Raw genomic sequence first — 21,399 nt, 5'->3', positions numbered from 1 at the left:
ATTTTTAATTGTTTGGTTTTTGTTTTTTTGAGTTGTATAAGTTCTTTATATGTTTTGAATAGTAGTTCCTTAGCAGATATGTGACTTGCAAATATCTTCTCCCATTCAGTTTGTTGCCTTTTCATTATGTTGATGGTTTCCCTTGCTCTGCAGAAGATTTCTGGTTTCATGTACTCCCACTTGTTTTTACTTTTGTTGCCTTTGCTTTTGGTGTCAGATAAAAATATTCATTGACAAAATCAGTGTCAAGGAGCTTATTGCCTTTGTTTTCTTAGAGTGTTTTGGTTTTAGGTCTTCAAGTCTTTAATCATTTTGAGTTAATTTTTGTGTGATGTAAGGTGTGTGTGTGTGTATGTGTGCATATGTGTAAGAAAACTTTTTTTTTTTTTTTTTTTTTGAGTGGGGTCTGGGGATTGAAAATAAGTCCCTTTGGGCTTTCAGTCTCTTGGTGGTGATTTTGTCCTTTTCAAAAGGGTAAATGTGAACAATGACTCCCATGCCTCACATTGCATCTTGGTCCACACATTCAGCATGTCTTGTGATATGGTTTCAAGCAAGTGCTCTGGATTCATGTTTGACTCCATTTGTTTACTGCACATGCTGCTGACCACAAAGTTGTCAGTCACCATGGGGCAGCTGATGAGATGTAGAGAGCAATGAAAGGCCTAAAGATCTTTGGGACCAACCCAAAGTGTAGTATTGGACAACTGTTTCTCAGAGGAGGTTAACCACTATACTCATGAGGATATAAGGCTTGCTCCGCCAACCATACCTTAGCTCATACAGGTTCATCCAGAACTTGAGGTGCTGGGCAATAGTCTGGACATTGATGGTGAGTCTGGCCAGTCTGATATATAGCCAGTCAGGCATGAGAAAGCTCTTCTGGAATTCTGTGGTCACCACCAGGGCCTGGAATTAGGACTAATAGTTATATTAGTTTTATTTGTCTTATTATTTTTTGAGGTGTAATTAACATACAATGTTGTATTTAGTTTCAGGTGTACAACATTGGTTCAAGAATTCTATACATGATACCCACTGTGATCATTGCAGTCACTGTCACCATACAATGTTATTACAATATTACAAGTGCAGTTTACTGTCTTGTTAATTTTGGCCATTCTAACTGGTATAAAGTGGTATCTCCATGTGGTTATGATTTGAATCTGCCTGATGGCTAATGATGATGAACATTTTTTTCATGTGTCTGTTAGCCATTTGTATGCTTTCTTTGGAGAACTGTCTGTTCATGTCTTCTGCCCATTTTTTGACATGATTATCTGTTTTGTGTGTGTTGAGTTTGAGGAGTTCTTTATAGATCTTGATATCAGCCCTTTGTCTGCAGTGTCATTTGAGAATATCTTCTTCCATTCCGTGGGTTGCCTCTTTGTTTTGTTGACTCTTTCCTTTGCTGTGCAGAAGCTTTTGATCTTGATGAAATCCCAAAAGTTCATTTTCGCTTTTGTTTCCTTTGCCTTTGAAGACATGTCTTGAAGTTGCTGTGGCCGATGTCGAAGAGGTTACTGGCTATATTCTCTTCTAGGATTCTGATTGATTCCTGCCTCACCTTGAGGTCTTTTATCCATTTCGAGTTTATCTTTGTGTATGGTGTAAGAGAATGGTCAAGTTTCATTTTTCTGTACATGGCTGTCCAATTTTCCCAGCACCATTTATTGAAGAGACTGTCTTTTTTCCACTGGATATTTTTTCCTGCTTTGTCGAAGATTATTTGACCATAGAGTTGAGGGTCCATATTTGGGCTCTCTACTCTGTTCTATTGGTCTATGTATCTGTTTTTGTGCCAGTACCATGTTGTCCTGGTGATCAAAGCTTTGTAGTAAAGCTTGAAATCAGGCAAATTTTGTTCTTAGTCCCAATAGTTCATTGTTGCTTTTGTTTCCTTTGCATTAGAGAGATGTCTAGAAAATGTTGCTGAGGCTGATATCAAAGAGAAAATGCATACATTTTCTTCTACAAGTTTTATGATTTCAGGTCTCACACTTAGGTCTTTAATCTACTTTGAGTTTATTTTTGTGTAGGGTATAAAGAAATGGTCCAGTTTTCCCAACACCATTTATTGAAACTTTTTCCCACTGTATATTCTTGCCTCCTTTGTTGTAGATTGACCATGTAAATGTGGGTTTATTTCTGGGCTCTCTGTTCTACTGATCTATGTGTCTTTTTTTTTGTGTGTGCCATACTGCTTTAATTATTATAGCTTTGTAGCATATATCTTGAAATCTAGGATTGTGGTATCTCTAGCATTATTCTTCTCTCTCAAGATTGCTTTGGCTATTTGGGGGTCTTTTTTGGCTTCATACAAATTTTAGTAGTATTTTGGTTCCGTGGAAAATCCTGTTGGTTTCTTCCCAAGGTTGTGATTGCTTTGGGTATTATTGATATTTTAGCAATACAAATTCTTTTAATCCATTGTTATGGGATATATTTCCATTTGTGCAATCTTCAATTTTTTTTTTTTCATCAATGTTTTATGGTTTTGAGAGTACAGGTCTTTTACCTCCTTGGTTAAGTTTATTCCTAGGTATTTTATTCTTTTTGATGTAATTACAAATGGGATTATTTTCTCAATTTCTTTTCTGCTTTGATTCTGTATGTTAATTTTGTATTCTGCAAATTTACTGAATCAACTTATTCTCATTTTTAATTTTTTTCCTTTATGCTGTTCAGCTTATTTGCTTTTGATTTTCCTGTCTTCCAGAATCCCGATTCATTCCTCTGCATACTCTAATCTGCTGTTATTCCCTCTACTGCAGTTTTAATTTGTTGAATTCATCTCTTACTTTCTCATTTTCTATTTGCTGAAGTTCTTACTGAGTATAAACATTTTTAAGTCCATTAACTATGACCATTTATGACCATTACTTTGCATTCTTTATCAGACATATTGCTTTAAAAAATTTATTTTTATTTTTATTTATTTATTTATTTTCAAATTTGCAGATCTTTTATTTCTTTTCTACTGGGAAAACTTTTCAAAACTTTTATGAGCATATAAACCTCCTACATTAAAACAGTACAAAAACAACTGAGATAATAAAATTAACATTTTCTACAGCTGAATACAATAGTGGTGTTTTGTGCAGATTTTTTAGCTGGATTGAATTGCTAAGGATTTTTTTTTTTTAGGTTTTTAACTCATTTTAAAATTTATTTTATTTAATTAATTTATTTTTTATTTCTTTTCAGCATAACAGTATTCATTGTTTTTGCACAACACCCAGTGCTCCATGCAATCCGTGCCCTCCTTAATACCCACCACCTGGCTCCCCCAGCTCCCCACTCTCCACCCCTTCAAAACCCTCAGGTTGTTTTTCAGAGTCCATAGTCTCTCACGGTTCACCTCCCCTTCCAATTTCCCTCAACTCCCTTCTCCTCTCTAACTCCCCTTGTCCTCCATGCTATTTGTTATGCTCCACAAATCAGTGAAACCATATGATAATTGACTCTCTCTGCTTGACTTATTTCACTCAACATAATATCTTCCAGTCCTGTCCATGTTGCACAAAAGTTGGGTATTCATCCTTTCTGATGGAGGCATAATACTCCATAAAATTTTTATTATGTTCAGCTACCAACATATAGTACATCATTAGTTTTCAATGTAGTGTTCAATGATTCATTAGTTGCATATAACACCCAGTGCTCATCACGTGTGGCCTCTTTAATACCCATCCCTATGTTACCCCATCACATCATCTCCCTCCCCTCCATAACCCTCAGTTTGTTTCCTGGAGTCCAGAGTCTCACATGGTTCATCTCCCCCTTTGATTCCCCCTCTTTAATTTTCTCTCCTTCCCCTAAAGTCCTCTGTGCTATTCTTTTTTTTTTCCTCACCTTTGTGAAATTAGAGTTTATTTTATTTATGTTTTATTATTTTAGTCACCATACTGTATTGTCATTAGTTTTTGACGTAGTGTTCCAAGATTCATTATTTACATATAACACCCAGTGCTCTGGGCAATACGTGCCCTCCCTAATACTCATTTTGCTTATCTCAGTAACATTTTGTTGTTTTCTCTGTTGTCTTATTTTTTCAGCTGGCACATATTCCTCTGTTCCATTTTGCTTAACTTTGTTTCTATGTATTAGGTCATCTCCATCTCCTTGTCTTGAAGGTAGTGTCCTTGTGTAGAAGAGGTCCTGTGGTCCAAATCATCCCTAATCATTAGAACCAGGCACAGCAGTGGTGTCTCTTATGTGGGCTGCTTTTGCCCTGCTTTTGTGGCTAATCCACTTTATCTCAGCCTGCTGCAATGAGCCAACGACTGCTGTGGGCACACTGGGCAGGGTTTGGTCCCTGTATGGATGAGAGGCCTCTGAAGGCCACCGTGTTGGATAGTGTTGGCAGTCAGAGTAGCTGGCTGCAGTTAGCCTCTCTGCCAGTTGCAGGCACACCAAAAGGCCGGGCTTGCTCCCTGCAAGGCCAACTGAGAGGCTTTCATTGGTGGGCTGCGGTCAGATTAAGCAGCTGCAGTTAGCCTCTCTGCCATAGCTACAGGTGTAAAAGTGGTGAGTTTGCTTCCTGTGCAGCCAGCTAAGAGGATCAGTTGGTGAAACTGGGCACACTGGTGTGTGGGGTTATCTCCCCAACTCCGCAAGGCAGGAGTCACTTTGGAGTATCGCCGATCCTGGTCAGTGGGGATTACAGGGTGTGGGATGCCTATTGAGGCAGGTGGATTAGATGAGGTGAATCTGTAGGGAAACCCGATGGCAGGGTGGACAGTGTGGTGGAGAGAGGTGGAAAGTGTTAACACTGGCTCACACAAGTGTGTTTCCTGGCTGGAGAAGAGAAAGGTGGCTGCCAGGTTTTTTTTGTTGTTGTCGTCGTTGTTGTTGTTTTTTCCTGGCAAAATCTCATGAGGATCCCTGTCCTTCCAGTGCACATTCTGAAATTAGTAAATTAATCTCCTTTACGTATACCCAAGGCTCTTTTCAAATGCAGCTTTTCTGCTGTCTTGGGTGAGTTATTAAGCTGGTTATGGGCAGAGAATCCGTTTCCTTGCCCTTCTGCTCTCCGAGACTTAAGGTGGCTAATTTTAAAAGTATGCTAAGCCCTGCTGATTTTAAAAGCTCCTGGAGTTAAACCCCACTGGTTTTCAAGACCATAGGTTATGGGCACTTGCCTTCCCAATGTGGGTCCTCTGTTCCAGGGGTGCATGGTGTGAACTCTGATCCTTTTTTCTTCTCCATGCTTGTGGTGTCCCTCCCATTTGTGGTTAGTTTCACAGGGGTTTTGGTTCCCAACCATTTTCCCACTCCTCCCACCTACCCTTTTTCATGTGGCCTCTTTACAATTGACTATGAAAGGTCTGTTCTGCCAGTCATCAAGTCATTTTCAGAAGTAGTTGCATAGGTACAGCTGTTATCTTAGCGGTCTGTGGGATGAGGTGAGCTCAGTCTCCTCCTACTCTGCCATCTTCCCTGAATTTTCTCTCCTCTCTTAATTTTAATAAGGGTAGTTGAAGATAAAAGAACTTTTAGGATTTTATCAAGGAGTGAATTCCAACACGTTGAATGACTAATGGAAAGTTTGCTACTTTGGAAATGAAGACTAATAAAGTTCATTTAAGAACACTAACTCTGTCAGGCAAGTAGTCTTTTCCCCCATTTTACAAAAGTTTTGATTGGTAAAAGTAGTTCATGATTTCACAATATTCCAAAGATGGGGGTTCAACAATTCAAACATAGATCTGCCTGAGAAAGCCACTTTCTTCTACACCCAACAGTTTTCAAATTTTAGCATGCTTCAGAATACCTGGCATGCTCATTCCAAATGTAGATTCCCAAACGGCTTCTTGGAATATGTATTGTTCATAAACAGAGCAGGTAAATGTGATGTGGTCCAAGATCCATAATTAACAGGAGTCCATTAACTGAAAACCTGCCTACTATTATTAACTATTTGTTATTTTCATCTGGCTATACATCATATTCCTTAGCTACTGTAGTTCTAGAAGTCTTACCCAAGAGGCCATGTGATTGATAACGCATCTCAGGAACCTTTTATAAATGTAGAAAATTCTTACTAAATTTGAATCTGGTAAAAATATTAAGCTCATCTTCCCTGAATTAACTATAAGATATAATTCATCATCAAGACTGGGGCACTGCTGTGAGAGGGGGCAATATTATGTCAAAACAATAGGCATTAATTGGAACCATCCCAAACAAACCAAGAATGTGAAGGAAAAGTCAGTATATATTTCTTATATACTCAATACCATGCTCCTAGTCCAAAAAAATAAGTAGGTTTAGAACCTGTTTCATTTTTGGGGCACCTGGGTGGCTCAGTGGGTTAAAGCCTCTGCCTTTGGCTCATGTCATGATCTCAGGGTCCTGGGATTGAGCCCCACATCAGGCTCTCTGCTCAGTGGGGAGCCTGCTTCCCTTCCTCTCTCTCTGCCTGCCTCTCTGCCTATTTGTGATCTCTGTCTGTCAAATAAATAAATAAAATCTTAAAAAAAAAAAAAAAGAACCGGTTTCATTTTATTTTGACAAGTATTTACAAGGAAGAAAAAAACTACTTTTCTTGTTTGCAGAAAGTCAATCCAAAATGGGGATATGGTTCTTAGGTACTAGAAGAGAACACTAGCTAAGGGACAGAAGATCTGCATTAAAATCCCAAAATGCCACTCTGTGGTTATAACCTTGGATAAATTATTTTTCTTACTTGGGCCTTAGTTTTATCATCCTTTAAGGAACATCCACTAAACATGTACTTTAGAATTGTCAGTGGATCAAATGAGGTAACAAACACATTTGAAATTATCTCATAATAGCTGGCAAGTATTATACATATATATGGACAAAATAAATTTGAGGGAAAACATTACAAGATATATCCTTTTACAATAGCTGCAATGATATCACTAGATGTTTATATAGATTGTTTTTGAGATAAATATTGCCTCATTGCATTTCTGGGAAGAATGGGGTTCTAGATTTGTCAGCAGCCACAGGATTGACAGTGAGTATTGTTTGCACATCAGTAAAAAATAAAACAATCCCATTATCTTTAGTAGCTGCAGAATTGGACATCACTTTCAAAGGTACAATCCTACTACCTTCTCACTTCATATCAGCTACTGTGTTGAGTCCTCAGGCCCTATCCTTAGATCCAAGAACAGCAGGATCACTACCGATAAAAACCTTACAGCCTGATTTTGTGTAGAAAGCATGTGACCAAGTGCCAGGACCTTAAAGAATTAGGACTGGCCCAGCCACTAATTGACCATGTGATCGTAGGCATGATGTACTTATGAGGGACAGTCTAGTGGATCATTAAAGACCCCATAAATTCTGACATTCTATGATTCTACAAGTCTCCATGACTGCCTTCTTGGGTATTTTCCTACTCTTTGTCATAACAGAAAAAAAAAAAAAAAAAAAAAAACCACAAACAAATATAGATGTTTTAAACAGATTTAAAATAGTTTCAGGATACATTTAAGCTCATATACAGATAAAATCTTTCCCACATGGAAGTGAAATCATTGATGTAAACAAACTAAGAAACAATTGTTTTACAATTGTTTGTAATTATAGTTTGCTATAAGACCATGACCTCAAGGTGTTAGACAAGATAATTATTGAAGGCCTTATAATTTCTGAATTTTTCAATTCTGAGACATTCATGGCATTTTAAGTGTCTAAAAGACTGCCTTCCTTTTTTTTTTTTTTTTTTTTGGGATATTTTCCTCCACATTTTCCAGTCTATTGTCATTACAGAAGAAAACATTTAGCATACAATTACAGAAATAGCAGTTTTAAATAGAGATTTAAAGTAACTTCAAGATACATTTACACTTAAATATACAGATAAAATAGAGTCAAAACACTTATTCACAGTCTCATTTTCATTAATTTATGGAAACAAATGTGAACCAAATAACATCTTACATGGTAACTGAATTTAGATTTTTTTAGAGACATGTACAACACTTACAGCATTTATACAATACTATTTTCAAAATAGGTTTTTGACCTCTAAGTAAGTTCCTACTGACAAGCTTTAGATAGCAGCTTAGCCCGGTAAATGTTAACTTTGTCATAAGAAGCATCTACATACAAACAGTACCCCACACCCTGCAGCATGACAAAGTGAAATTAAGAAACTTTTAAGGCAGAAAAAAAAAAAATCCTTCAAGTGTAAGATCCAACGACAATGTTCACAAATGAACATAATATCTCAATTATTCAACTGAGCAAGTGACTTAATTTACACATTAACTCATTTCTATTTCCTGATTTGATTCTGGGAATATTTATGCTACACCTACTATGCAAGGCATCGAGAACACATAGGAGGATCAGACACGGTCCCAGTGGCGTACTGGCAAATGTTTAACAGCAAGTTCTTGGGAAGAGAAACCCTGACTTAATAACATTTACAAATTTCTATGGTGTAAATACTCCCACTATGCAGATTTCAAACTAAGAACAATTCGATCACTGGCTCACAAAATTCCTGAAACTTCAACAGTCACTTCTCATAAACTATTATTAGCTAAGCTCCAACACACCACTGTATGGTCCACAACCTCAAGTAGCTCATAATCTCTTCATGGGCACATATTTAGAGGCCATATTTAGAAGGGAAGATAAGGATGAAGTTTAAATAATTCAGTTGTGTACTTTGTAAACAGTTTAAAAAGTTGAAAGAAAAAATAAAATCTGGAATGTTCCTGTTTGCTATTCTACTTTTCCTCTTAAATTGATTTCAGGAAATTAAGATATAGCATATATTGAGAGACAATAAAGGATAAGTGGAATAAGAAGGAAAAAGACAAAAACATCGTAAGATATGTGCTAACAATGATGTTTACATTGGAAGAAAATGCTTACTAATATAAGGGCAAATGTAATGTAACTTTAAAAATTTTATCCCTTTCAGTTCAGCTCTAAGTCCTGAAAATGGGTCCTGTCCTCTTTGGCGGCAGCTTTGATGAGATTAGCTAGCTAGCTTCTTTTTTGTACAAAGCGCACACTGCTTTACACCATTCACACTATCAGCTCATAATAAAAGGCAAAACTAAATTCTGGAATCTGATAACTGAACTTCCTTTGCATAATCATCCCCTTGGATCAGATCTTTGGCAAGTGCCGGCTGGGGTGACCCGGAAATTCTTCTGGTAACAAAACATGGAGTCTGCAGGTTGGGCATGTCCCCTGTTGCATCAGCCAAGGTCTAATGCACTAAGGAGCAAAAATATTCATGTCAGTCTCTCTGATTTAGCCTAGAGGAGGCAACTTTTACTCTATATAATCAGTTATTTTCTAGTAAATTGCCAAGCCAACTACTCAGTAATGGCACCTTCTCTGTGATTCACTGAGTAATATAGCTGGTAACAGCAGAACACCTTTCAGCAAGTTTTTTGGATTAGGATCCTTTCCCCAGCCCTAATTTTCAGGATGACTTTGCAATTCTTCCTAACAAGAAGGCTGAGGAAATCTGCTACATATTTTTCCTCTATTATATATTGTTCTCATGTATAATCTAGAAAAAAAGAACATACAAAAGTCACCAATGCTCTGTATTAAGTGTCTATGGTGTTTTGAAGTTAAAATCCCTAGATAATAGATATACTTTCCAGATGGCTCTTTGATGACAATGATAGTACTCTTGGGCTATGAGCTGTTATGTCATTTGCTTGAATACTAACTCTCCCAAAACAAATCCATTTTACCTGTATAAATAATGAGAGCAAGATCAGGTGAGAGTGGATTGAGAAAAGGCCTATATATTAGGGCCACTAACTGTAACCCTAAAAGGTAACCTGAATCCGTTACCTGCTTTCTATTCTATGGGCAATGGCAAAAATAGTAAGTTTCATGAACCCACTTCAAATGACTAAGTATCTTTCTTGATCTTTTGGGATTAGCCATTCTGTGTCTATTTCTTCATATCAGAATAGATAGAAAATATAATTCTGTAGTTGGTATCACATATCTTTGAAATCGCATTTTACAGATATGGTTTGAATGAGCTGGCTACTATTCATTTCCTGAGACTTTCTTATGTAAGATTATCTTTTCCTGGGTCAAATTACATCTTTGCACCAGAAGACTTGGATCATAAATTGTCTATCGATAGCATTTGCACAGCAACAACACCAGGACTTAAAAATGCCAAGAATCAACAAAAGATATGCCAGTCTCCTATTTTTCTAACATCAAAACTGAAACCTGAGCATCTAAAGAGCAAATACAAGAGCCCAGACAGCCTGTTAAGGTAAATCTTATGCTTTATAATGGTAGGGTGCCATCAGTACATGGAGACAAAAGGACACTATTCATTATTTATAGCAAATCAGGATGAAGTGACACTGTTGCTAAACTGCCACTGAATTGCTCTGTCAATTAACATTCCTTCCATTTCTAGTCAAGTGAATTACTCCGTACTATTTCAATCTCATCATTGTCTCCTCTTTTCCTGTAAGGTGTATGGAGATCTGAGAAAGCACAGTACAAACTGGAGCTAGGTATGGTGAAAACAGGTGTAAATATTTCTGTGTGGTACTCCAATGCCCCAAGTTATAGTCTGTGGAACTCATGCTACAGCAAATATCTGATGATACATGCATATGATTTCAAGTAAGGCAGCATGAATCTTGCTTAACTGATTTAACAGCAAGATATTTAAAAAGGTAGATTTCTTTAAAAAAAGAAGAAAAAAGCTAGACTTTCATTACGTATCTATTAGTACTGTTTGAATTTTTAATTGTCTAACTATATTAACCTTACTCTGAATTTTGAGGTTTCAGAATAGTTGTATAGGTCATTTTTCTACTATTTCATATACTTCTCTATTAAACTGGCATTGAAATGACCATTTTTTAACTGAAAAAAATCAGTAAAATTTAAAAGTAAGAAAATAAAAAAAGATAAGTTTAAAGAGTTACCTGAGAATGGAATTTGTGAGCACAAGGCAAAACGGAGAGGCTTTCTGGAGAGAGATTCTCATGACAGATCACACAAGGCTCCTCTTCTTCCTCCTCATCATCCTAGGGAAAATACACATAAGGTTCAACTTAGCTCATTTTTCCCCCTCAAATTTAAATGTACTTAGAATCAACAGTCTCAATCTCACCAAATTATTGGCTCCTTCCCATGAGGCAGGCCCTTGTGAACTGAGGGGCCTCCAGGCTGGTTTTGGGGGCTGGGCAGCAGTAGACTGTGGAGGTGTGTGGCTGGGTGAAACACAGTTACCATTCGGCACAGATTTTCCTTGACTCTGAAAACAACAACATTACACTTTTTTTCAGAAGTGTTTTAAAACAGGGAAAACTAATAGAATAGCACAGAAAATGGGTTACAGGGGTACAGTGAGAATTAGCAAAAGGGTATAAAGTCAATTAAATGCACAAGAAATCTTGAAAACAAAACGTTAGCAATATTACTTATACACTCAGAGCCAGGTAAAGAAAAAAAATTATATACTCTTTAAAATTAGAAAAGAGGTCTTCCTTTAGAGTGAAAGCAACCTGGAAGAAATTTCAAGAGGGTCAGTTTTAACAGAATGAACAGGTAGTATTTCAAAAAGACTTCCTATGCCATTTGTTAAGTTGAAGTTGAACTGTTAATAGACAATTTAATATGACTACAGGTTATTGACTTATAGACATGTTATAAACATAATTAAGACCACTCACTACTACCCAGAAGGGCAGGGAGGTATAGGTTTTTTGTTTTTACCTGTGATCTCTTGGGATCAATAAATTGGGAAATCTTATACACAATTTCATCAAATGTCAGTCCAGATAAGGACTTCCCATGAATGTCCTTCAATTTTCGTAAGAAATCCGTGAGCTCCTTTCTAGGAGAGATCAAGGAAAGAGCAGTGGTGATTTTTTTCCTACTGCCTCGAGGGTGTGCCCCCTACACAAAGCACAAAATCCCATTATATGATATGTAGCAGCATATAGACGTGGCCCTTTAGAGCTGAGCTAACATCTATCTACATTTATATTATACCAAAACAAAAATCCTAAAGTATTCTTTCCAAAAAGAAAGTTTAACTGTTTTTTTGAAAGCTTGTATGAAAACTGAGTTTGTTACCTACTTACTTATGTACTGAGCTCTTTTATTGTGTCTTTGCTTTTAATTATGACTAAAATACTCCTTTTTAACTATGTTACTATAGGTCTGTCTCTTTTCTATGTTAATAATTATACTTTCATAAAACTCAAACAAAACAAAGATTACACAACAGAAAAGCTAAAAGACACATTAAAATATTTCTAGGTTTCTTTATCATACAATTAATCAATATGTTCTTTTTCTTCTCTTTCAGTGCTCAAAGTCCCCTGACCCAAAGCCTCTGAATGTGTTTTTTGGTAGGAGAGAGCAGAATGAAATAGTTTCTTTCCCAAATGAAGTGTCAGGTCATCAGCCTTGTAAAACTACCTTTGATTTACTATTCATTTCATACATATATATAACAACTGTATTACTTTTCTATTTTCATTAGCTATTCACTATATTTATAAAACCATAATCCAATCCTGAAGCAAAACAATATGTCCATTAAATAAAAGTATTAGGCTTCATGTGAAAATATTGGTTAAAAACTAATTTCCTTGAATACAAAAGTAAAGATAAAAAAAACTTCATTTCTGGAGAAGAAACATTAAATATCTTTCTGCTAAAATCAGCACTGTGAAAAGCACAGTAAAATCATTGTTTCTTGCATTTAACTGTGTTCGCTAACAAAACCTAAGAGCCCTTAATAAATTAAGGAAATAGGAGGGTAAAATCTGATGTTTGGGCTTGTAGAGCATACAATTTAAAATTCACTTTGGAAAGAGGTTATTAAGATAATTATTGCAGCTGGTGGCATTAAAATTGGATAGGTTTATGATTTGCTGTACTTTTAATAAAGGAGCAAACCTAAATTTAAAAACCTATTCTCTCATAACTTGAGACTAATAAATTTAGTGAAGAGGTGTGGCATTTATATTGAGCACTATTCGTTTAAATTTCATTTTCCTTACCAAGGCCATGTTAAGATAATATATTTGTGTATTTGTATTTGTTTCACTGTCCTAATTACGGTTATGGAAACTGTAGAGTATGATCTGTACTCACAACTAAATAAAAATTAAGATACCTGGTTTGTTGTGGAAAAGCAGTTTTCAGCCTGTCTGTAATCCTCTCCCAATTCATCATGGGGGGATCACTTCCCAGACCTGCACTGGGAGACACAGCCTCTCCCGCAGGTGCCGGCACAGTCCAGGCTATACCAGTCATCTGTAAGGAGCACAGTTATAACCCATCAGCTTCAGTTATTAGGAAGTAACATTCCATGACAACACAGTATTTCCATACTTCAGAAAATGGGTAGAATGAAGAGGAATACTGACCTACACATTCCCCTTTTGGAGTTTTATTTAACTAGCATAATAATATTTCTTATTTTTTATAATTACCTTATTTGTAAAAAGGGGACATGTTAGTTTCAGTAATTGCAAATGTATAGAAATACAGAGCATAAGGAATAACACGGAGGACACTGGGAGATGCAGAGGAGAAGCTGGAGGAAATTGGAGGGGAAATTGGAGGAAATTGGAGGTGGAGACAAACCATGAGAGACTGTGGACTCAGAAACAAACTGAGGGTTTTGGAGGGGAGGGGGTTGGGGCGTGGGTGAGCCTGGTGGTGGGTATTGCATGGAGCACTGGGTGTAGTGCATAAACAATGAGTTTTGGAACACGGAAAAGAAATAAAATAAAATAAAATGGAAAAAAAAAAAGAGAGAGTGTTTATTGCTGTTATTTTAAGAAACTAGAAATAACCTAGTCTGCCAATAGGGGAATTATAGCATAACCAATCAGTCCTTAAGAACAGATCTATATATTGGAGTATGAGATGTCCATGAAATGTTTCATTTTTAAAAAGTCTGTGGTATAGTATTTATGGTATGACTCATTTTTATATTAAAATTTTTAAAAATATTTTATTTACTTATTTATTTGACAGAAAGAGAGATCACAAGTAGGCAGAGAGGCAGGCAGAGAGAGAGAGGAGGAAGCAGGCTCCCTGCTGAGCAGAGAGGCCTATGCAGGGCTCAATCCCAGGACACTGAGATCGTGATCTGAGCTGAAGGCAGAGACTTAACCCGAATATATGTGCATAGAAAAAGGTCTCAAGTTATAAACAATCTGTAAACAGTGATTATTTCCAAGGATTCAGTTGCAGGATAATTTTACTTTCTACTTGATATATTCTATGTTATTTGCTTTTTAAATTTTTTTTTTAAAGATTTTATTTATTTATTTGACAGAGATCACAAGTAAACAGAGAGGCAGGCGGTAGCGGGGGTGGGGGAAGCAGGCTCCCCACTAAGCAGGGAGCCTGATGTAGGGCTCGATCCCAGGACCCTGAGATCATGACCTGAGCCGAAGGCAGAGGCTTTAACCCACTGAGCCACCCAGGCGCCCTAGGTTTTTTTTTTTTTTAAAGATTTACTAATTTATTGGTTAGATATAGTCTGATGGTGTGAAGGTGGCTCACTTGGTTGGTTGCTGTACCATATGGAAAGCCTGGCCTTGAAATTATGACAGTGGGGATGAAAGTAAATGAGCAACATATTGTCTCTTACCTGCTTCAAACCAAAAAATGCTGCACTTCATTTATGCTCAAAGAAAATAAACCAAAACAACTTTCAAAACCCAACTTCATCATATGAGAAGATGGCAAACATAAGGGGGCACACTAAACATTCAATGAATGCTAACAGATACTGCTAGTACATGACATTTGTTTTTTTTTAGGTCTTTTTTTTTTTTTTAATTTATTTTCAGCGTAACAGTATTCATTGTTTTTGCACCACACCCATGGTCCCTCCATGCAATCCATGCCCTCTCCAATACCCACCACCTGGTTCCCCTAACCTCCCACCCCCCGCCCCTTCAAAACCCTCAGATTGTTTTTCAGAGTCCATAGTCTCTCACGGTTCACCTCCCCTTCCAATTTCCCTCAACTCCCTTCTCCTCTCTAAACTCCCCTTGTCCTCCATGCTATTTGTTATGCTCCACAAATCAGTGAAACCATATGATAATTGACTCTCTGCTTGACTTATTTCACTCAGCATAATCTCTTCCAGTTCCGTCCATGTTGCTACAAAAGTTGGGTATTCATCCTTTCTGATGGAGACATAATACTCCATAGTGTATATGGACCACATCTTCCTTATCCATTCGTCCGTTGAAGGGCATCTTGGTTCTTTCCACAGTTTGGTGACCGTGGCCATTGCTGCTATAAACATTGGGGTACAGATGGCCCTTCTTTTCACTACACCTGTATCTTTGGGGTAAATACCCAGTAGTGCAATGGCAGGGTCATAGGGAAGCTCTATTTTTAATTTCTTGAGGAATCTCCACACTGTTCTCCAAAGAGGCTGCACCAACTTGCATTCTCACCTACAGTGTAAGAAGGTTCCCCTTTCTCCACATCCCCTCCAACACATGTGGTTTCCTGTCTTGCTAATTTTGGCCATTCTAACTGGTGTAAGGTGGTATCTCAATGTGGTTTTAATTTGAATCTCCCTGATGGCTAGTGATGATGAACATTTTTTCATGTGTCTGATAGCCATTTGTATGTCTTCATTGGAGAAGTGTCTGTTCATATCTTCTGCCCATTTTTTGATATGATTATCTGTTTTGTGTGTGTTGAGTTTGAGGAGTTCTTTATAGATCCTGGATATCAATCTTTTGTCTGTACTGTCATTTGCAAATATTTTCTCCCATTCCATGGGTTGCCTCTTTGTTTTGTTGACTGTTTCCTTTGCTGTGCAGAAGCTTTTGATTTGATGAAGTCCCAAAATTCATTTTTGCTTTTGTTTCCTTTGCCTTTGGAGATATATCTTGAAAGAAGTTGCTGTGGCTGATATCAAAGAGGATACTGCCTATATTCTCCTCTAGGATTCTGATGGCTTGAAACTGGAGCTCAATCACAAGGAAAAGTTCCGAAGGAACTCAAACACCTGGAAGCTAAAGACCACCTTGCTTAAGAATGCTTGGATCAACCAGGAGATCAAAGAAGAACTGAAACAATTCATGGAAACCAATGAGAATGAAGACACTTCAGTCCAAAACCTATGGGATACAGCAAAGGCGGTCCTAAGGGGGAAATACATAGCCATCCAAGCCTCCCTCAAAAAAATTGAAAAATCCAGAACACACCAGCTGTCTCTACACCTTAAAGAACTGGAGAATCAACAACAAATCAAACCAACTCCACACATAAGAAGGGAAATAATCAAGATTAGAGCTGAGATCAATGAGGGTAGAAACCAGAGATACAGTAGAACGTATCAATGAAAATAGAAGCTGGTTTTTTGAAAGAATCAATAAGATCGATAAACCATTGGCCACACGAATCCAAAAGAAAAGAGAGAAAGCCCAAATTAATAAAATTATGAATGAAAAGGGAGAGATCACAACTAACACCAAGGAAGTAGAAACAATCATCAGAAGTTATTATCAACAGTTATATGCCAATAAGTTAAGCAACCTAGATGAAATGGATGCATTCCTGGAAAACTATAAACTCCCAAAATTGAACCAGGAAGAAATTGACAACCTGAATAGACCGATATCTAGTAACGAGATTGAAGCAGTGATTAAAAACCTCCTAAAAAACAAGAGCCCAGGACCTGATGGATTCCCTGGGGAATTCTACTAAACTTTCAAAGAAGAAATAACACCTATTCTCCTGAAGCTGTTCCAAAAAATTGAAGCAGAAGGAAAATTTCCAGACTCTTTCTATGAAGCCAGCATTATCCTGATCCCCAAACCAGGCAAAGACCCTACCAAAAAGGAGAATTTCTGACCAATATCACTGATGAATATGGATGCTAAGATTCTCAACAAGATCCTAGCTAACAGGATCCAACAGCACATTAAAAAGATTATCCACCATGACCAGGTGGGTTCATTCCTGGGCTACAAGGATGGTTCAACATTTGTAAATCAATCAATGTGATAGAACAAATTAATAAGAGAAGAGAGAAGAACCACATGGTCCTCTCAATTGATGCAGAAAAAGCATTCAACAAAATCCAGCATCCATTCCTGATTAAAACACTTCAAAGTATAGGGATAGAGGGAACATTCCTGAACTTCATAAAATCTATTCATGAAAGACCCACAGCAAATATCATCCTCAATGGGAAAAAGCTTGCAGCCTTCCTGTTGAGATCAGGAACATGACAAGGATGCCCACTCTCACCACTCTTGTTCAACATAGTATTAGAAGTCCTAGCAATAGCAATCAGACAACAAAGAGGAATAAAAGGTATCCAAATTGGCAATGAAGAAGTCAAACTCTCTCTCTTCGCAGATGACATGATTCTTTATATGGAAAACCCAAAAGACTCCACCCCCAAACTACTAGAACTAATACAACAATTCAGCAACGTGGCAGGATACAAAGTCAATGTACAGAAATCAGTGGCTTTCTTATACACTAACAATGAAAATACAGAAAGGGAAATTAGAGAATCGATTCCATTTACTGTAGCACCAAGAACCATAAGATACCTGGGAATAAACCTAACCAAAGAGGTAAAGGATCTGTACTCGAGGAACTACAGAACACTCATGAAAGAAATTGAAGAAGACACAAAAAGATGGAAGACCATTCCATGCTCTTGGATCGGAAGAATAAACATTGTTAAAATGTCTATACTGCCTAGAGCAATCTATACTTTTAATGCCATTCCGATCAAAATTCCACCAGTATTTTTCAAAGAGCTGGAGCAAATAATCCAAAAATTTGTATGGAATCAGAAGAGACCCCGAATTGCTAAGGAAATGTTGAAAAACAAAAATAAAACTGGGGGCATCACGTTACCTGATTTCAAGCTTTACTACAAAGCTGTGATCACCAAGACAGCATGGTACTGGCATAAAAACAGGCACACAGACCAGTGGAACAGAGTAGAGCGCCCAGATATGGACCCTCAACTCTATGGTCAAATAATCTTCGACAAAACAGGAAAAAATATCCAGTGGAAAAAAGACAGTCTCTTCAATAAATGGTGCTGGGAAAACTGGACAGCTATATGTAGAAGAATGAAACTCGACCATTCTCTTACACCATACACAAACATAAACTCAAAATGGATAAAAGACCTCAACATGAGACAGGAATCCATCAGAATCCTAGAGGAGAATATAAGCAGAAACCTCTTCGATATCAGCCCCTGCTTTTTTATAATTTTTCTAAATATGAAAGTAGTTAATGCTAAGTTTGAATTTTCAAAGAAATTAAGATGAGACTACTACTAGAATGTCTGTCCAATGTCTCAGGAATGTTACAGACAAAAGTGGTGTGGAAGTTGTAGTGACACCTCCAATCCAAAAAACCATCAAAGTTTTGCCATATCTTAAGGCAGTTTCTTCTTAGAAGCTTTAAGATTCTAATTAATATCAGCAAGTGAATATTTTCACCCAATTACTAGGATAATTATAAATATGACAACTTTTACCTAATGTTCTACAGGTTATTTTCAAATATAAGATTACTCATGAAAAATTAGCTATGACTAATAGCTACTGAAATAACTCATACAAAGTCTACTAAGTCAGAGGAGAATACTGCCCAGAAACCTGGGTTTGCCTCAGTATCAAGCTTTCCCCAAGGAATCAGAAAGTAGTACTAGGAGGCTGAGATACTTTAAAGTTTTCAATGGTTTTATATATGTAGCTCCTTAGGTAAAAGTGCAGATGTAAACCACATGAGCAACACTGTGAGATCATGGGGATAAGAAGATGTGGTTATCAGTTAACATGGTAAGGCCTATATACATATTTGTTTGCAGAGGCAGCCTCTACAAAAATGAGTCCATCTGACAATATTTCAAAGGTAGAGTGTTTATAGGTACAAAAAGCTGATGAGAATGTATTATGGAAAATCAAGTTAGAGAATTTTTCATTAATTATATTTAACATCAGTCTTCGAGGAGAAGATTTTTTTTTAAATAAATGTTTACCACCTTTGCATTACAACTTTGATTACAACTAATAATCCTGGTCATTTAAAATTTCTCTATTACCTCGGGAGGAGCAAGATGGTGGAGAAGTAGCAGGCTGAGACTACTTCAGGTAGCAGGAGATCAGCTAGATAGCTTATCTAAAGATTGCAAACACCTACAAATCCAACGGGAGATCAAAGAGAAGAACAGCAATTCTAGAAACAGAAAATCAACCACTTTCTGAAAGGTAGGACTGGCGGAGAAGTGAATCCAAAGCGACGGGAAGATAGACCGCGGCGGGAGGGCCGGCTCCCGGCAAGCGGCGGAGCAATGGAGCACAGAATCAGGACTTTTAAAAGTCTGTTCCGCTGGGACATCGCTCCAGAGGCTAAACTGGGGTGAAGCCCACACGGGGTCAGCTTGGCCTCAGTCCCGCAGGGTCACAAAAGGATCGGGGGTGTTTGAGTGTCGCAGAGCTTGCAGGTATTAGAACGGGGAAACCGGCTATAGAGACAGAGCCGAGGAGTGAGCTCTCAGGTCGGCATTACATTGAACCAGTCGCAGGCTCAGTGACTCGGAGTGCGGCTGGAGGCCAGGGAGATGGGAGTAATTGGGCGCTGTTCTCTGAGGGCACACTGAAGAGTGGAACCCCGAGCTCTCGGCTCCTCCGGGCCGGAGACGGGGAGGCCGCCATCTTCATTCCCGTCCTCCGGAACTCTACAGAAAGCGCTCAGGGAACAAAAGCTCCCGAAAGCAAACCCGAGCGGATTACTCAGCCTGGCCCCTGGTAAGGGCGGTGCAATTCCGCCTGGGACAAAGACACTTGAGAATCACTACAACAGGCCCCTCCCCGAGAAGATCAAGAAGAAATCCAGCCAGGACCAAGTTCACCTACCAAGGAGTGCAGTTTCAATACCAAGGAGAGCAGCGGAATTCCAGAGGAGGAGAAAGCAAAGAATGAAACTCACGGCTTTCTCCCCATGATTCTTTAGTCTTGCAGTTAATTTGATTTTTTTTTCTTTTTCAATTTATTTTCTTCTTCTGCTAGATTTTTTTAACTTTTAACCTTTTCTTTTTTAACGTTTTTTAACTAGTTTATCGAATATATATATATTTTTTTCTATTTTATATTTTTTCTTTATTCGTTTTTTTTTTAATTGTTTCTTTTCTTTTTTTTTTCCTGAACCTCTTTTTATCCCCTTTCTCCCCACCATGATTTGGGATCTCTTCTGATTTGGTTAAAGCATATTTTCCTGGGGTCTTTGCCACCCTTTTTAGTATTTTACTTGCTCCTTCATATACTCTTATCTGGACAAAATGACAAGGCGAAAAAATTCACCACAAAAAAAAAAAGAACAAGAGGCAGTACCGAAGGCTAGGGACCTAATCAATACAGACATTGGTAATATGTCAGATCCAGAATTCAGAATGACGATTCTCAAGGTTCTAGCCGGACTCGAAAAAGGCATGGAAGATATTAGAGAAACCCTCTCAGGAGATATAAAAGCCCTTTCTGGAGAAATAAAAGAACTAAAATCTAACCAAGTTGAAATCAAAAAAGCTATTAATGAGGTGCAATAAAAAATGGAGGCTCTCACTACTAGGATAAATGAGGCAGAGGAAAGAATTAGCGATATAGAAGACCAAATGAAAGAGAATAAAGAAGCTGAGCAAAAGAGGGACAAACAGCTACTGGACCATGAGGGGAGAATTTCGTCTTATGGACCACCATAAGACGAAACAACATTAGAATAATTGGGATTCCAGAAGAAGAAGAAAGAGAGAGGGGAGCAGAAGGTATATTAGAGAGAATTACTGGAGAGAATTTCCCTAATATGGCAAAGGGAACAAGCATCAAAATCTAGGCAGTGCACAGAACCCCCCTCAAAATCAATAAGAATAGGTCCATACCCCTTCACCTAATAGTAAAATTTACAAGTCTTAGTGACAAAGAGAAAATCCTGAAAGCAGCCCGGGAAAAGAAGTCTGTAACGTACAATGGTAAAAATATTAGATTGGCAGCAGACTTACCCACAGAGACCTGGCAGGCCAGAAAGAGCTGGCATGATATATTCAGAGCACTAAAAGAGAAAAACATGCAGCCAAGAAGACTATATCCAGCTAGGCTATCATTGAAAATAGAAGGAGAGATAAAAAGCTTCCAGGACAAACAAAAACTGAAGGAATTTGCAAACACCAAACCAGCTCTACAGGAAATATTGAAAGGGGTCCTCTAAGCAAAGAGAGAGCCTAAAAGCAGTAGATCAGAAAGGAACAGAGACAATATACAGTAACAGTAACCTTACAGGCAATACAATGGCACTAAATTCATATCTTTCAATAGTTACCCTGAATGTTAATGGGCTAAATGCCCCAAACAAAAGACACAGGGTATCAGAATG

General features: G+C 37.7%; 1 protein-coding gene and 1 pseudogene across 17 annotated transcripts in view; both read right to left on the bottom strand.

The window, feature by feature from the left end:
* Positions 1 to 390: 390 nt before the first annotated feature.
* LOC125096381 (proteasome subunit beta type-3-like) lies at positions 391 to 5,996 on the bottom strand (annotated as a pseudogene).
* Positions 5,997 to 7,427: 1,431 nt separating this feature from the next.
* Positions 7,428 to 21,399, bottom strand: part of DZIP3 (DAZ interacting zinc finger protein 3) — a 117,108-nt gene continuing 103,136 nt past the window's right edge. For all 17 annotated transcript variants that reach the window (XM_047723913.1, XM_047723894.1, XM_047723970.1 and 14 more), the window contains 5 exons: positions 13,130 to 13,269; positions 11,716 to 11,836; positions 11,111 to 11,254; positions 10,923 to 11,024; positions 7,428 to 9,216 (listed from right to left, as the gene is read on the bottom strand). In XM_047723913.1, coding sequence (XP_047579869.1) covers positions 9,106 to 9,216; positions 10,923 to 11,024; positions 11,111 to 11,254; positions 11,716 to 11,836; positions 13,130 to 13,269 — 618 coding nt within the window. In that variant the 3' untranslated portion in view covers positions 7,428 to 9,105. The remainder of the gene's footprint in view (positions 9,217 to 10,922; positions 11,025 to 11,110; positions 11,255 to 11,715; positions 11,837 to 13,129; positions 13,270 to 21,399) is intronic.

This window comes from Lutra lutra, chromosome 1, assembly GCF_902655055.1.
Source record: "Lutra lutra chromosome 1, mLutLut1.2, whole genome shotgun sequence".
Lineage (NCBI taxonomy): Eukaryota > Metazoa > Chordata > Mammalia > Carnivora > Mustelidae > Lutra > Lutra lutra.
The sequence above is the reverse complement of the archived record's forward strand: the minus strand, read 5'-3'. Positions and strand labels throughout refer to the sequence as shown.